Source organism: Oryzias latipes, chromosome 12 (assembly GCF_053564925.1).
Source record: "Oryzias latipes strain Hd-rR chromosome 12, Olatipes_Hd-rR_3.1".
Taxonomy (NCBI): domain Eukaryota; kingdom Metazoa; phylum Chordata; class Actinopteri; order Beloniformes; family Adrianichthyidae; genus Oryzias; species Oryzias latipes.
In genome coordinates, this window is record NC_136248.1 from 5,316,279 (window position 1) to 5,333,838 (window position 17,560).

Genomic DNA, 17,560 nt, shown 5'->3' on the forward strand with positions numbered 1-17,560 from the left:
TGTGACTTTGGAAAATAATGAGTATTTTATAATAATTAAATTTTGTTTTAGTTTGTTCATTTTTCATGGCATTTCAAAAGCGCTGCTGGCTCCGCACGAAGCGAGTGCCACGTAAAAAACAGCTTCCTTAATGAATGAGCTCGTATTTATCGGGCGAGAACTGCAGAGCTGATAGCAGGAAGAGACACGCGGGGCGGCTTCAATAACTCTGATCTTCTGCCGGGAACTTGACGTGCTGCGGGGCAGAGAGCAACTCTGATGACAGAGTTCGCGCCAGTGTTGCCAGATAGTCACAGTTTTCCAGCCCAAAAGTCATCTGAAAACCTCCAAACCCAGCCAAAAACTGCCCAACACAGCTTTTGTTGATGTTTTTTTTCCTACTGGACTGATAAGATAAAAGATTTTTTAAATAAAAGATAGTTCAGACTAATAATAAAATGTGTACAATATTGAATATTTCTTCAGCGGGCCGCCTTCTTCCATTCATTTGCTTAACCCGCTCTATCCCCCACCTGTGTCCTGCTCTTTCATCCTTGTGCGGCGCTGGAGCGACCCGACTATCGTATTTTGCTCTCTCTGTGTAGGACACACTGAGGAGCGCGGGGGAAACAAATCTCAGCTGCAGAGGATGTGAACAGGTGAACAGGTAGAGAGTAAAAGCAGGTACAGAGGCGGAGGAGGGTCTTTGGCTTCAAACTCTGTCAGAGAGACACAAACACGGGCGTCAGATTGAGACGCAGCTTTCACTGCGGGAGTTGAAGCAGAGACTTTCCCTGGGATGATTTTATGAACTCAAACATGGAAACAGGATTACCAAGTAGAACTCTTCAAAATAATAAACCTGATCTCTCCACATTCTCAGTGTCTACCATGCATTGATGAACACATCGCTCCATGCAGCGATCAGACCAGAACTAGTAGCTCCGCCCACACGCGGCCGCGGTATCATCCTTTAAAGAACATGAGCATTTGCAGCGACGTATGCTTCAGACGATGTCCGATTGGCCAATCTACATGTCAATCAAGTCCCGTACTTCTCAGTGAGGATTTTGATTGGCTGGTGGATTTTAAAGAAGTACTTTTTTTTTTTTTTTTATCTTTTCTGGCCCGCGATCTACACAAATGTCATTGAAGATCGACCGGTCGATCGATAGCGATCGACGTAATGAGCACCTTTGAATAATATGTACATGCATAATATATATAATGATGTTAAAACGGGTTGTGGCTCCGAGTGCTTTCTTTTTTATTAGGGGCGGTCCCAAATGGCTCTTTGAGTAAAAAAGGTTGCCGACCCCTGGTATAAACCATTCATGGAAATTTCTTTCTCTAATATTTGCTAGCCCATGTCTGCCACCTACATTTGGAAGAGGCTTGGTGCGAAACGTTAAAGCGGTGCAAACCTTAGGATTTGGGCACAAAACGGAAACGGCGAAATTTAGAATTGGATCCGATATTAGTGATCAATATTGCAATGACAACATAACTTGCGGTATATAAATAGCAGAACAACCAAAAACACAATTTTCATTTCAATGCAACAGTTTAATTTAAATAAGAGTTAAGCCTAGTCTACATAGGAGGCCAAGATCTAACATTAAAGGGCTCCATCAGATTGATCAACAACGTGAAGGCATTAGGGTGGGGCGATGTCCCTTAAATTGGCAGTTGAGGATGTTGCAGTAAACCATTATGGCTATTCTTAATTTTTTGTTATTATATAATTATTATTTCTTATTTTACTTTATTACTTAATTTATTTAATTTCCCAACTAATGACTCATCCGCGATGATCCAGTATAAACTGAGGGAAGTGACTTTAACAAAAAACTAAAAATAAGAATAAACAAAATAGAAAAGAAATAGTCTGCTACTGCACTTGATTAGTCAAGTGGACCAGTGGACCGAGCGACCGTGCCTCTGAGCAGAGCAGTCGGACTTTTTATTTGGGGGAAGGGAGGATGCTTTGTTACGTTTGCGCTGTTACGGAGACTTCGGACTGCGATCCGTCCCGCAGCTCTAGGTGAACAACCTACCTAACTCAGGAGAACCGGGTCTTCCGGTAAAAGTGTGTGTCCGGGCAGAGCTCGGACCATCAGCTCACACAACGGATTTGGGGCGGTGTGTGAGCTTTTCAAAGCAGAAATGTTGCTCAGTCCTTAGAAACCGTTCAATCAATCACGTGGATTTGTGTTTCCAGTCGTGTCCCAACAAAATAAAGGCTGATGTTATTCCTACATTTTTACGTTCAGCCAAGCTTCAGATTGCAGCATTTCCCGCATGGATTTTATGTTCATAAAAGGCTAAATGTTGTTAGCGCGCGTTAGCCTCTCTTAGTCCTGGCTTCTTCCAGCTCCGTTCTTCAACAAAAAAAGCACTGACCACACGGATTAAAATAAAAATGATGAGGGAACAGGCGCTTTAAAAAGACCGTAACAATAATAAAAGCACTTTTAGAAGATCATCTAGGATATTACGGAGCTGCCAGATATCTATGTATGTAGCCTCTCAGCGGAACTGATTTATTCCGACCGAAAGTGTGCCTCATTTGAACGTTTGTTCTAATCGGAAAAAGTTTTTCTGGGCCGATGCACACGGTTGAATTCTAATGCGACCACTGATCCGATCGAGATATTTTGCACATGTGACCTCGGCTTATGGTGTCGACTCGCAGCGTGGCGGGGGCGTGGCATCACGATGGTGTCTCTCCATCGTGATGTTGGCAGAACCCTAGAAGGCGTCCATCCGATTGGTCAAATGCATAAAGGGATTTACTTAATTTGTTAGATACGTCAAGCTGCCATAAGATTGTTTTAGCACATTTAAGTTTACCGTTTATCACAATTTTTACCATCTTTTGCGATATGCGTATTGCACAGCTTGATATCGCGATAACGATAAATCTGCGATTTATTTGGCAGGCCTACTTCAGACCATTTATTGAATATTGGACATAACCGTAAATCATAGGCTCCCCATTGCCAGGGATCTATAAGAAAACAACAATTACCTGAAAGCAGTCACTTACTGACTTCTTTTTTATAAATAAAACATAGCTATGGTGGTTCCTTTTAATAGGTGATGCAATATGGATTCATAAAATCCTTAAATCGATTACCGTAATTTCCGGGTCATAGAGCGCACCTGATTACAAGCCACACCTACTCAATTTAAGGAGGTTGAGATGGATAATGCACTGTAGGCAGGGGGGGAGCCTTCTGCCCTGCATTAAAGATAATGTTCTGTGGCTGACCATCCAAAAAAGGAATACTTATGTAAACTCTTATGTACTCTTATATAAGGTTCTATGTTGCTAATAACCAAAAAAGGAGAATGTCTTGATATGTTTATGATGTTTCTATGACTGACCCCCAAAAGGAATGTTTAATATAGAATTTTATCCTGTTACTGACCCGTAAAAGGAGTGCTCTGTAGAAGATAGTCTGACATGTTTATGATGGTATAGGATGAGTCTACGTGCAGGGTGAGCCTGCGGGAAGGGACCGGCCCTCCTTTTCCTCACGCTCATCAAAGAATATAAAAGATAAGGAAGCCCAAATTAATTCAGAGTCTGCTGTGGGTTACGTACGAACGCCCAGCCGGAGTTTTGTTTCAAGCCACTCTATCGGGACTGTTGGCTCTCCAGTCCGTGTGTCACGGTAGGGGCAGATGAAATGTTTTCTGTTGAAACTGCATGGCTTAAACTCCTGTGTTATGTTGTGTGACTGTTTTGAAGCGGGGAATAAAAAGACACATTTTATTCTAGCTTGCAGTCTTTGAGTCATTTGTTTCTGCTCAGTGCCTACCTCCCTCGAACCTGCAAAAATTATTTCATAAAACATTTTGGCGTCACGAACAGGATCAACAAATTGGTGGGAGGATACACTGAATAGAAACAATGTTTAAGAGGAAAACCCAGAAAAAATCTGAGGAAAAAGAGGAAGATATTTGTCCAGGATGGACCGGTCCGTGGAAAGAGGTCGCTATGTGCCTGCGGGACGGGGGAGGGCGATCAGAGGACTGGTCCAGTGAGTGTGATGACGGGTCTCCAGCCGCCGTGCTGGCTGCATTACGTCGCATTACTGTTCAGCCGAAAGCTCCGTTGGGAGGGGCTCAGAGGCGCATGTGGATGTGTGCCTGTGCATGGAAAGATCAGTATCAGAGGAGAATGCAGCAGGAGACGCAGATGCTGCAGCAAGCAAACGATCTCTCTGCGCAGACAGCAGAGATTTCATTGCTGAAACAAAAAATCATGAAGTTAGAAATAAAGGCTCAAACTCATGCCAGGCTGGCTGAGCGAGCCATTGCTCATGTGTCAAAAGTAAACAGGAGGAAAAATAATAAACCTCCACGCAAGCTCGAGGGGCCTCAAATCAGAGCCTTTATGGCTAAACTCGGAAACGGGGATGATTGGGACCCTGAGAGCTGGGATGGCAACATCTGGGACGACTCCCATGAAGGAGTAGGATTTTTTGAGTGGGGTGACGGAGGGCCCTCGCTTAGGGCTAATCCGGTAATAAGGAGACGCCGTGTAGAGCAACAGGTGCCTCCTTTAATGAGACCATTAACAGACGTTAATGGACATCCTGTTATGGATGAGCACGGACATCAAATGTATGAAGCAGTGCCACAGGATCAACCACAGCCTGTTTTAACCAGAACTTTGGAGGATTACATCTCTGAGGAGGTGGCTCATCTGGTTAATAGGTTGAGGAGAAAAGGGGATGAACCTCTTGACCTGTGGATAGTCAGACTGTCAGAGGAGGGCGGTGGCCCCTCCCTTCGAGATATCTGGTCAGCTTTAGTGAAGGGGGGAGTTCCTCTCTCAGAGATTGATGGGAAACCAACTGCGGAGCTGCGAGAAATGTGCAGAAAAAGGGGGCTAAAAGTCTCCTGTGCAGAATGGGCTGACTTTAAGGGATTTTTACAGTCTCTTACACACTCTCAAACACTGAGTGATGATAGAAGCTCAGTACAGAGTGATGTCAGAACTAACGAACGAAAGCAACAAGAGTCAACCTCTGAATCTTCAAGCAGTGAGGATGAAGACGAATCTTATCAAATAGCAAAAGCATCTAGAGAAAGAAACAGAAAAAGAAAGAGAAAAAAGGGTAAAAATAAAGACAAAAAGAAAAGCCGTCTTTACCCAAATCTGTTGGATCTCCCTAATTTTGATTAGGGATTAGGCCAAGCCCCAGTAATTTGATCTGTTAAATGGTCTGCTGATGACATTAGACCCCATGTCATGGTAGACATTTATTGGAAGAAATCAATTCAATCAGTGGTGGCTCTGATTGACACTGGGGCAGCAGCCACCTTGCTACATGGAAACCCTCATAAATTTAAAGGTTCAACTGTAACATTGACTGGGTTAGGGGGGTGCGTAGTGATGGGTAAAACAGTAACGCTGCCCTTAAAAAAATTGAAAATATGCCAATAAAGCAATACTCCGTTATAATAACACCCATTAAAGAATGGATAATTGGAATGGATGTTTTACCAGGACTGACTAACTGTGATGTATCCTGGGGAAGATAAGTGGGATAATGTTCCTGCCAATAAATGTTATTTGAGGGAAGATTAATTTGTGTGTTAAGTAACCATATTTTACAGGATGTTCCCGTGGAGACTGCTGATCGGACGGTCACCACCTAAGAACCATGGTTCTCTCCCTACGCCAGTCCTTCCGCCACGGAGGTTGCAGTACTGGCTCATGGGGCATGGGGGTCCACGCACTCGGTGCTATCCTGGTCCTCGTCAGCCTCTGCTGCGGCAGCAGCGGAACACCAGCTACACGACTTGCAGTAATTAAGCAACCCTTCCAGATTGCATGGTTCCGGTAATAAATACCTGCCAAAAGCTGGCTCAACAAAGAAATCATGTGGATGTCACTTGGACTGTGCTCCATGCCACCCATACCTGCCTGCCATGGAGTTCATCGAAAGCGGGCATGGTATGACAGCCTGCTGGGTGGAGCTGGAACAATCCTTGGTCTGTCTGACACTGCGAATACGGAGGTAACTCGCTCTATGCTGTCAAGCGCTGGTCAAGATGCTTCACAGGCCTTGCATTCTGTGGGTGCATGGATGCCAACCACTGTCTTGACCCAACAGCAGGCGGCGAAAGTTTTCTTCGCTCAGTTTGGATGGACTGTGACTGCGGTTAACGAGGCAGCCACGGTGTTGAAAAATGTGACAAAAGCATTGGATATGACGATCTGTAACGTGCAAGGATTACATGCACGTCTACAACAGGACAGATTCAAGAGGATTGTAACAACTAACAATCCTCACGAGTGGAGGAATTTGTGGAATATCTCTGACGGACTATGGTTGCACATACATCCTGAGAAGACCATATGTAATGCTACCGCTTGCACTGTCAGATGGGTGCAAATGAATGTTACTGAACATACGCCAGTATGTAAGTATCATGTTTTGCCTGTCGTAACCCTCACAGGTTATTGGTATGTGATCCTGAAAGGCGACTGGTTTAGTCCACAGACTAATCTTACCTATGACCTTAGTACATGTGATCAGACGGATCAAGGGATGGCCTGTTTAGTGACAAGTAGATATCGAGAACCATGTTTAACCGAAGACACGGCACTATGCGAATGGTATGTAGAAAAACCTTCTGACTTGCTATGGCAGATAGCTCCCCACACTATCTGTATAGCCACGATTAACCCCCATCCGATGTTGCTGTGGACACCTTTTTCTGGATGTTTAAAGAACGTGAATATCTGGAAATGGAAAAATGTGACCTATCAATTGACCAATTTTACTTCAGAATCTCACCTTACCATGTTGCAGTGGAATGTTCTTCACATGCCATGGAAGGTATCCCTGGAGCGATTCATATGCGCACTGAACCGTTCCACGGACGTCCAAAAGATAATCAATTCTTATAGGTCCAACGTTTCCAGACTCATGATATCCACGGTCATAACAAAGAATAAGGTGGTACATGCCGCTAGAATGGTGGAACAACACTCTGCGCACCACTGGTGGGATATCTTTTCTGGGATGTCTGTAACAGCTCGGACAACCGTTGTGCCTCCCTTGATCATATTAATAGTTATTATCGCTGTTTTGACGCTTTGCAATATCCTAACCTGTGTGTACATTCGTCACGTGCGACGCGAGGTTTCTAAATTGATCTATAATTTGGCTTTCAAATGAAAATTATTCTATCTACCAGAGATGATTCATTTGGAACAGAAAAATATTCTGTCCGCCTTGATCCTTCATGTCAACAGGAAATTTTTGTAGATGATTACTGGATTTCATGTAATTATCGCCGTACCATCAGGCATTTTCCGTCTCGGGTAGATTTACTTGATTTTGTTGTGCATCATATCCAGAATGAATGCTTATATTATTTAGGAGCACGAGAATATCGTTTTATTACTTGGGATTCACATGCCGGGGATGGGAATCATTTCCTTAATTGATGGTCAGCCCCAGACCAAGGGGTGGAATGAGATGGATAATGCACTGTAGGCAGGGGGGGAGCCTTCTGCCCTGCATTAAAGATAATGTTCTGTGGCTGACCATCCAAAAAAGGAATACTTATGTAAACTCTTATGTACTCTTATATAAGGTTCTATGTTGCTAATAACCAAAAAAGGAGAATGTCTTGATATGTTTATGATGTTTCTATGACTGACCCCCAAAAGGAATGTTTAATATAGAATTTTATCCTGTTACTGACCCGTAAAAGGAGTGCTCTGTAGAAGATAGTCTGACATGTTTATGATGGTATAGGATGAGTCTACGTGCAGGGTGAGCCTGCGGGAAGGGACCGGCCCTCCTTTTCCTCACGCTCATCAAAGAATATAAAAGATAAGGAAGCCCAAATTAATTCAGAGTCTGCTGTGGGTTACGTACGAACGCCCAGCCGGAGTTTTGTTTCAAGCCACTCTATCGGGACTGTTGGCTCTCCAGTCCGTGTGTCACGGTAGGGGCAGATGAAATGTTTTCTGTTGAAACTGCATGGCTTAAACTCCTGTGTTATGTTGTGTGACTGTTTTGAAGCGGGGAATAAAAAGACACATTTTATTCTAGCTTGCAGTCTTTGAGTCATTTGTTTCTGCTCAGTGCCTACCTCCCTCGAACCTGCAAAAATTATTTCATAAAACAGAGGTTGAGTCATACTTTACATACACAAGCCGCACCTGTATGCAAGCCACATGTTGTTACCAACACTATCGGCACGTCACTGATTATCCTGACCCACAGACTGCCTTCAGTCTCGTTGAGGGAGGAGCTAACAGCGCGTCAGCCCATTTATTTGAACACACCCACATCTGCCAAGCAGCATGCACCGCACTTCTGCTCACAGCTCCCTCAGTTATGGTGAGGAAATTTACATCCACTTCGCATGAGTCTTAGGGGCTTAAGGTGGGGCTAGCCCCCAGGTCGCCACACGGTGTTGTAGATTGAGGATGTATATGTACTGAAACCGAGTCCGTGTTTAAGAAGGAGCACGGAGCGGCAGCAGAAGGAGGGGAGAACGGGAGAGCAGCTCTCCTCTATTTCCGCCTGTGACACAGCAATATTATGGTAGTAACAGGGCTGGTTAAAAAAACATACCAGTAAAAGAGAGCAGCAGTGACTTAAAAGCGCGCACCTCACCCGTTGGTGATGGTGGATTTTTTCACACTGCTTTTAAGGATTGCTTTTAACTTGAAAGCTGCGTCATATTGTAGTGGCGGTCACGTGCACGTTGGGTCTAATGGCACCAAAGGATTGTGGGATGCGGCTGGACATGGGCGTTTCTTTTTGTTGAACCATCACTGAAGGGTCTAAGAGCAGAAGTGAGGTCCATGTTGTTTGGCTGCTTGTAGGTGTGTCTAAAACAAATAAGCTTATTGGTGGAAGCAGGATAATGCATTCAATCTCCCCTCCGAGACTGCACGAGTGCTCCCGGCGGCCGGCCGTCAAATAAATCCATAAATTAGCCGCAGCATTGAATAAGCCGCATGGTCGAAAGCGTATGACAAAAGTGGCGGCTTATAATTCGGAAATTACCGAACTTGTTCTCACTTATTGCAAGTAGGGCTGGGTGATAAAACGATAATTAAATATATTATGATTTAACTTTTTCTCTATAGTAGAAAAAGTCGATCGCGATAGACTTATTCTGAAGGCTCCGAAATTAACACTTGGCAGTAGCGAGTATTTTCTCCTCTTTGGCGAGTAAAGGTTAGAGCGTTAGTCGCCACATAGCGAGTAAACGTTTGCTTAAAATTAGTAATGTTAATTTGCTTTCTTTTTGGTGAATTTATTTTGTCCTCTCCGCCTCCACCATCTGCACACATGATAAATGGACAAGAGTTACGGTCGACCCCCACAGTTACTTCACCTGTGTAGCCTTTGGATTAAGCTGATGAAACAGCAGAACATGCAGTGATTTTTAACAGTTTCCAGTCAGAACTGGAGGATAAAGCTGCTTCACTTACAAGCAGCAACAGACAGATTAACAAAGTGTTGATTTGGAGACAGCGTTGTTGTTAGACGCTTGTACTCGGCAAATAATCGATTAAATCAATCTGGTCGAAAATTTTTGTTTTAGACGATTTATTTGGGGGGAAATCGAGATTTTATTTTTCCAGCTCTCTGCTTTCTAGCGCTTTCATTGTTCCGAGTAAAGTCAGTCCGCCGGTCTCTCGCAAAGAGCAGGAAGCAAAATAGAGCTACTTTCGCAAGGCTGAAAAATAATCGAATAATTTGGTTGGTAGATTTTATTTTTTACTACCAGCCAAGCTGGAAATTTTGATCGCTGAGGTTGTGCCTTCACACTTGGAGCATCAAGGCACAAGCGGCAAAATCCGCTTCAGGGCTGTTGCTACCAAAAACGCTCTGCCGAGTGTGTTCTACTATATCTCTATATGAGATGCTAAAGCTAGCGGTAGCTCTCATTTTTACAGCTTGTATTTAGTTTAACTTTATGTTGGAACCAATATCCACAGAAGATGTTAAAATAAAATAGTTTTAGGTAAATGTAATCCATCAGTTGCAATTTTTGTTAAAGAAAGTGAAAACGCAGGGGGGGTGTTGATTAAGATCAAAAATCGCATTTAGAATGGAAACAAATCGAAGATTTTATTTTTTGGCTTTGTCGCACAGCTCTACTAGACGCTTTGATGCTAAACCAACAAGCTGTTCCATCTGTCATCTATGTATAAATACGGATCGTCAGATGTGCTGAATCTCCCGCCCCCGTCCCTCATGGGAAATCTGCAGCTATAATATTAATCACATAAAAAAAACAATAATCCAAAATTTTATACTGTTTTTTTATGATTTAATGTAAAATGCGATCACCTGGAAGCAGAATTAGAAAATCTGTTTTTGTCTTTTTTAGTATGTTTTAATTTGAGTTTACAGCAGTCGAGACCAGGGGGGTATTCCAGAAGGAACGTTTAAACTACCCTGACTTTAGCCCTGAACTCTGGCTGAAGTCCGCCTGAACTTGCTTACTCTGTGTATGTGGGTTCCAAAAGACCGGATATGAGTTAGCGTAATTACGCTCGATAACGCTGGTAACGCTGGGTTAATGCGGTTGCACGGCAAGTACATAAAGGCATTCTCAATGGATCGTCAATTTCCGGAGTCACCATGGAAACGTGTGTAGAACAAAAGAGAGCGCTGTACTTCAGTGAGACGGAGTCGGAGATTTTAATGACGGCGTATGAAGATTATACGTCCATCAAAAAAGTAATACGGCTGCATCATCAGCAAAACAAAGAGTTTCTGCTTGGAGAAAAAGAACGGACTAGTAAACGCATGAGTTTCTGATCTTATTTGCAAATACATTGTGATGCAAAATGCTTGTGGGAATATATATATATATATACACACACAACTTATCCAAAGTAAATGAATTAATTCAATTGGTAACAAGTAATTGAGTTACATCTGTTCAACCTAATGTCTTATGTGTATCCAACTCAATTGTTGTTTATCCAACTCAAATTTACATATTTATCTAACTAAATGTAATTTTACTCCAATTGAATTAAATGTTTTTCCATCAAAATTCATTGTACTTCTTTAACTCTCATATGTCTAGTTTGGGCCCACTGATATTCTCATTTTATAAAACTGAAAAAAAAAGCTCTAACTTTTACTTCAGCACTTACAACATTAGCAAGTACTAGGGGTGCTAAATAACCTCATCATCCTCTTCCTTCCTCCCACTCATGGTGCAGAAAGAATTAAACATAACAGGATAAAATAACTCGGCATGGTTCATACCATTTATAAATTACTATTACATTTTTCTGTGTAAAATAGTGGACGGTAAAAAAATATGTTGACCAGTGACTCAAAAATTAAATTTCAGTCCCTGTGTGGAGGTATTTCAGTTATTTTAAATCTGACATAAAACAAAGTAACGTGCACTACAAATTGTAGAAGGCATGTTCCTTCTAAAACTGGAAATACCACCAACCGTTTTTTATCTCCAGAAGCAGAGTCATCCAGCTATGGAAGCGATTGTGTAGCATAATTAAAAATAAAAGTCAAAACCAGAAATGCTTATTCATTTTCAAAACGAAGCTGCATTTTTTGACTCAAAATTAAAATGAAAAAGCAATCCACCAAAATGCTTTTTCATTTTCTTCTTCAACACCAGTTATTCTGTCACTTAATTAACATGATAAAGAAAATGGTATTTGACATTACAAAAGTTTCTCTGGTAAATGTGTAGCTAAATTCATTTAGAAATGTCTAATTTGACAATTAAAATGGATCAACAGAAATGCTTTTTAATTTTCAAAATGTAACTGCATCAAATGACTCAAAATTAAAATGAAAAATCAATACTTCAAATGCTTTTTCATTTTATACTTAAAACCGCTTATTCTGTGTCATAATTAAAACAAAAATGCAAAGAGGGGATTGCATTTTCATTCTAACATCCACCCTGCAAACATTTTCGCATTATTCAATTCGAATAAGCATTTCCAGCGGGGAGGCGGGCCGATGACGTCAGTGCTATCTCCGTGTGTCCGGCTGCTAAGAGACGCAGACATGCTAGGAGCAGTGGAGCTTTGTGTTAGCGGCAGAGAAGAGGGCTTTGTGATGGTTGTGAACTTCTGATGATTTTACACAGCTTCTCGGGACTACTAAGCACTATTTCCGCCTTCTGCAGACGCACCGCGGTTCGTCGAACCCCCCCCCCCAAATTTATGTAGAACAAATGTTTCGTTTTTAAATGGAACTGATCAAGCAGTTTAGCATTCTGCTTTAATTATGTTCCCATTTGAAACTTGAAAGCTTTTGTTTTAATTGTTTTCCTGCAGTGCATCTGTTATGTTTAAAGTATGATAGGAAATAAATATTTAAATCAAAACAACCTGCTGACGATTACACATTTCTCTTATGAGTGTTCAAATTTGACAAATATAGGTATTGGGAATATATCGTGATATATATCGTTATCCTCAAATATAAAAAAAATGATATTGTATATTTTGATCTAAAAAACTCTATATCATCCACAATTGCAAGTACAGCAAGAAAGAAGCTTCTCTGAAAGTCCTAAACAGTCAATCTAACTCCTTTGTTTTCATATGGAAATTCTTAAAATCAAGCTTATCAAGCTTAATTTGTTTTAGAAAATACTTCAAAGTCCCATCCAATCTATTTTGATCTATTTTAAATGTTTCCACTGGTCTTTTAAATTATGATTATGCAGCTTTTAATCCAAAATCCTGTGCTGCAGAGCAGCAGAAATTAATCAGAAATTGCCCTCCGAGTTGTGGCACGACTGTTGGCTGTAAGCCTTCCCTGACTTCCCATGATCCCTTCGTTTTCCCTCTGTCCCATTACCCTTAAGCCCCTTACAACCCCAAACTAAGAGTACAGATGAAACTAAAAACGCAAGCAAAATAGAAGCTATCCAGCCGTAAAACTTTGAACCAGATGCCAGCTTAGACAAGGAAAACAATAAACAGTGCCTCCTCGCATATTTGTATTGTACTATTCACAGTCTCACGTATTCGCTGATTTTTTTTCAGTTATGCGACTCCTCCAGTTCATCACAAAAACTCAGCCTTAAGACGCTTGCTTGAGACTTTTGCGTCCGAAGAGGTTTCAGAAGATGAGTAAGGACCGGTGACGGACATTCTTCAGCCACGGGGTGGGTGGCGCTCCGTAGTCTCGGATTTGTCTTGCATATACGGGAGGGAATACTGTATATGTATTTTATTTGCATCCGAATAGAGCAGAGCATGGAGACTATTCCGGCCGTGGTACAGCGGTAGGGCAGTCGGCCCATGATCGTTATATTGCAGGTTCGATTCCCGCTCATGAGTCAAAGTGTCCTTGGGCAAGACACTGAACCCCACCTTGCCTCTGGTGGGAGGTTGGCGCCAGTGTGTGAATGTGTGTGTGACTGGGTCTGTGACTGTAAAGCGCTTTGGGCCTTGTAGGTAGAAAAGCGCTTTATAAGTTTACGCCACTTACCATTTACCATTGCCCAACGACTGTGGCAGCTGTCTGAGCTACAGGCTTTTTTTAAACTGCATTTTTTCACCACCATTTCAATAAAGAAATGGTAAATGTGCAGTGGTAGAGCGGTCGATCTCCGATTAGATTTTCGCAGGTTAGATTCCCACATCGCCCGCTCATGTGTCAAAGTGTCTTTGGCCAAGACACTGAACCCCTTGCCTCTGGGGGGGGAAGGTTCGCGCCAGTTTTCAGGAAGCAGAGCCGCCCCCAGTGTGTGACTGTGTGTGTGACTGGGTTTGTGATTGTAAAGCGCTTTGGGCCTTCGAGGCAAGGTAGAAAGCGCCATACAAGTATACGCCATTTACCATTAAAAAAATATTCAGAAATTCAATTTTCAGCTTAATTTTCTTGATATATGTCCTCCATCATGAGACAAATTGTACAAAAACATTTTAAAAACACACCAAATTTTTTTTTAAAGGAGTGGCTCTTTAACGTGACTTCAACAATGCGGAATATGGCTTTTGTTTTATTCTTTACTATCCAGTTTATTAGAAGTAAAGCAATGTTTTTGTGTCACGTGTGAATGAATCCAAGTTTTGGTTTTCTAATGAGTAACAACGTTTTTTCAGTTTTTTTTTTTTTGCTGTAGTTTTCTTTTTGAAGCTTGATAAAGTAAATATACTCATTTTGACTAGTGTGTTGTACATTTTTGATAACATTTGGCATTTCAGGAAGCAATTATTAATGTTTGGGGTGTTGAAACTCCCTGTGAATTCTGCACCTGGATGCTGAACACTTGAGCCTTGTTTCCACCGAGCGGTTCGGTTTAGAATGGTGCAGGCAATTCAGGTGAGTGTTTCCACTCAAAGTTGGACCATCACGGCGCATGCGGGGTGAAGCTAACAACAGCAACAATGCAGGTCATCCAGCAGTTCCATTTTTTCCCCACTTGGTGTCTGGTACTTCGTGTGTACAAAGCATTTAATGTTGTTTGAGAGAAGATTGCGGCGGCGAAGAGGAACACAGCCAGTTTCTTTATTTTTCATAATGACTATTAGCCAATCAACGTGTGTACAATAGCACCACCTTACCGGATCCACAGCCAATGGGGGCCCAAAAATGGCACGATTCACTCAGTCCATTTTATAATGGAAAAACTTAAAATACCGGACTGGTCTGGACCATACCATGCCGCTCAGTGGGAACGAGACTTAAAAGACATCTTTTGATCCATTTTAAAACGTTACCAGTGGTCTTTAGTTATGATTTTAGGCAATTTTTTTAAAACTCTATGTGGTTTTCTAGGACATTTGGAGCAACAATAGCTCATTAGAAATTTGTCTTAATTGTGGGTGGGACTGTTGGCAGTGTGTGCCTGTGCTCAGTCCCACATTATTCATTTATGTACACTTTCTCTCGCTAGCTTACAGCCTCTCACAACCCCAAGCCAACATTAGCGGTGCAACAAAAATGGCGAGCAATTTTGCAGCTGTCTAGCCGTACAGTTGATCCAGTGGAGTAGATCCAGATGCCAGCTCGGACAATTAAAAAAGACGTCCATGGATCTATTTGTCTACAAGTCCACGCGTCAAAATGGAGCAGAGCAGGGAGCTTGTGGTCTGACAATTGTAGTTTGTACGTAACAAAAAGCTTTTATAAATGGCATTTTTTTCGTTTGCTCCTGATTCACCACGATTTGACTATAGACATGCACAGAAAAACAGTTTTAATCCTAATTTTCTTTAAATATGTCCTCCATGATGAGAAAAATGCAACACGAACAAGTTAAAAAACACTATTTTCATTGGAGTGGGTCTTAAAAAAAAATAGACCAATCCCGCTCTACCTAAATTCATGCTTGTCTGACAAGAAAGGCATATTCCGTCATCTTAAAAGGATAGTTTGTAAATTCTAATTCGGGTATGAGTGGAAAAATAAACAAGCAGATGTGTTACTATGAAACCATGTAAGCTTGTTGTAGTTTCTACTTTTTCTTTGTCATTGTGGCAAGCTAAGCCACTGTGCTTCGCCAAAAACATACATATTCCATACATGTATGTGAAAATAAAGCAGGTATCTGTCTGCTGAACCCTGTGACACTCAGCTGTCCTGAATGGCTCTCATGCTGTAGCTTGAGCGACCTCTGCTGAACACATCAATCATCTACTAAAGCTGTTAAAACTGAAACAAAGACTGAAGATCCGAACTTATATGTGATTTTGTAACGACAGATTTGGGTTAAAATACCCCCACCGTTTTATTTATAAAAAGGATTTTGGTGCCAACTAGCACCATGTAGCAGCTAGCCGAGTGCTAACTCCATATCCTGGTAGAAAATAGGCGGCGGACAGCAGCAGGAGGCTATGGCAAGATAACAGAGCGGAAAATAACTTCAGAGAAACGATGTAATACATCGAAGAGCAGCGAGGAGAGTGGCTTTGAAAGATGAAAGCGCCTGAGGAGCTCCGTGCTGAGGAGGCAGTAGCAGCAGCAGTGCTACCTTCATTTGCCTGCATCAATTAGCCAACACATAGTGGAACAAATGAGGCCAACACCCTCAAATGAGAAATTATCTGTCAAATTCCAGACACACTTTAGATAGGTCTGGGCGTTTTGGAACCAACAACGTAAAAATAATTTAACCTTTGGGGAGGGGATTTGAAGAAGAAAAAAATGAACAATTTGCTAGCTAGCATCGCTGCTAGTTAGCTTAGAGACCGGATTCAGTTATTTAGCTGTAAGCCGGCAACAGACCACAATGGACGTCCTCAATTCCTCAAACCACACAGTATTTGCAGTTTATTAGGCAGCGCTAATGCTGGACGCCGTCATTATGGTGTTGTGACTCTGTACCATGAATGACAAACCCCCAGCAGAAGGCTCACAACGCGCCAGCAGCAATCATTCAGGTTTCGGGGCGCAGCATCTTCCTGCACATTCAGTTGCCCTCCGGTCCAGCACAAAAGCAGAAGACTCCGGGCCAGCAGCGGCTCTTTACGGCAGGGCGACAACGGGAAATGACCCATTCACACGGAGCCCCCTCACGCGGACGCGGCACACGTCCTCCGAGAAAGACTGGAATGTGGGACTGAAACAAGCTACACATTGATAAAGCTCTCAGACTCACCTCGGTTCCTACCGAAGCCATGGTGCCCGGACGTTAGCTCCGCCCACTCGCCTATACGTCACACATATTGATTTGCTATCAATGGAATAGGTGATAAATAATCTGTGTTAACAACCAATTAAAAAAATCTCCAATAATTTAGTGTTAAACAAATAAAAGGCAATTACATTAAATTATTATTTCAGGTGATAGAAAGCATTATTTGTTCTGGAAACGAAATAAAATTAAATTAAAAAGTAATGTGATATTATTTAATTTAAAAAGTACTTTTATTGGCTTTAATAATTACTCAAACGTATCACATATTAGTATGTTAACCTAGTTTGGATATGTTAACCCATCTATTCATCCAATTTCTTCCCTTTTGGGGATATCACAGTGTCATTCATAAATTATTCCAACAATTATTGACTGTATATGAGATCTGGAGTGAGTGAGTGAGTGAGTGTAACGTCACATATGAAAAATGGTTTCATTCCTTCTCCAACCAAATAGAGTCAAGCATTTTCAAAGTGTTCTCAGTGGACCTTTAACTATAATTATGCAATTTCTTGGCAAAACTAAAAAAAAAAAAAAACTTGCTTCATTTTCTAGGACATTTTTCTGCCGAGCAGCAGGAGTTCTCTCGAAATTTACCTCTGAGCAGGTAAATTCTCTGACTACTGCCGCGGAGTAAGCCTGCCTCCACTTTCCATCATCTCTTTTTTCACTCTCTCTACTACTAGCTTACAGCCCCCCACAACCCAACCCCACATTACTGGTGCCACAAAAATGCCGAGCAATATTGGAGCTATCAAGCCGTGCAGTTTTTAACCAGATTCCAGCTCAGATGAGGAAAATTTAGACATACACGAATCTATTTGTCTGTAATTGGACGCGTTAGAATGGAGCGGAGCAGGGAGCTTGTGGCGCACTAAGTGTAGTTTGTACATAAAAACAACAAGCTTTTTCCAATTGAAATTTTTGG

General features: G+C 41.9%; 1 protein-coding gene across 1 annotated transcript in view; it reads right to left on the reverse strand.

Annotated features, from left to right (window-relative positions):
- Positions 1-16,668, reverse strand: part of ehmt1b (euchromatic histone-lysine N-methyltransferase 1b) — a 52,970-nt gene extending 36,302 nt beyond the window's left edge. Inside the window, exon 1 of the mRNA XM_020707861.2 lies at positions 16,594-16,668. Coding sequence (XP_020563520.1) covers positions 16,594-16,614 — 21 coding nt within the window. The 5' untranslated portion in view covers positions 16,615-16,668. The remainder of the gene's footprint in view (positions 1-16,593) is intronic.
- Between the last annotated feature and the right edge of the window lie 892 nt (positions 16,669-17,560).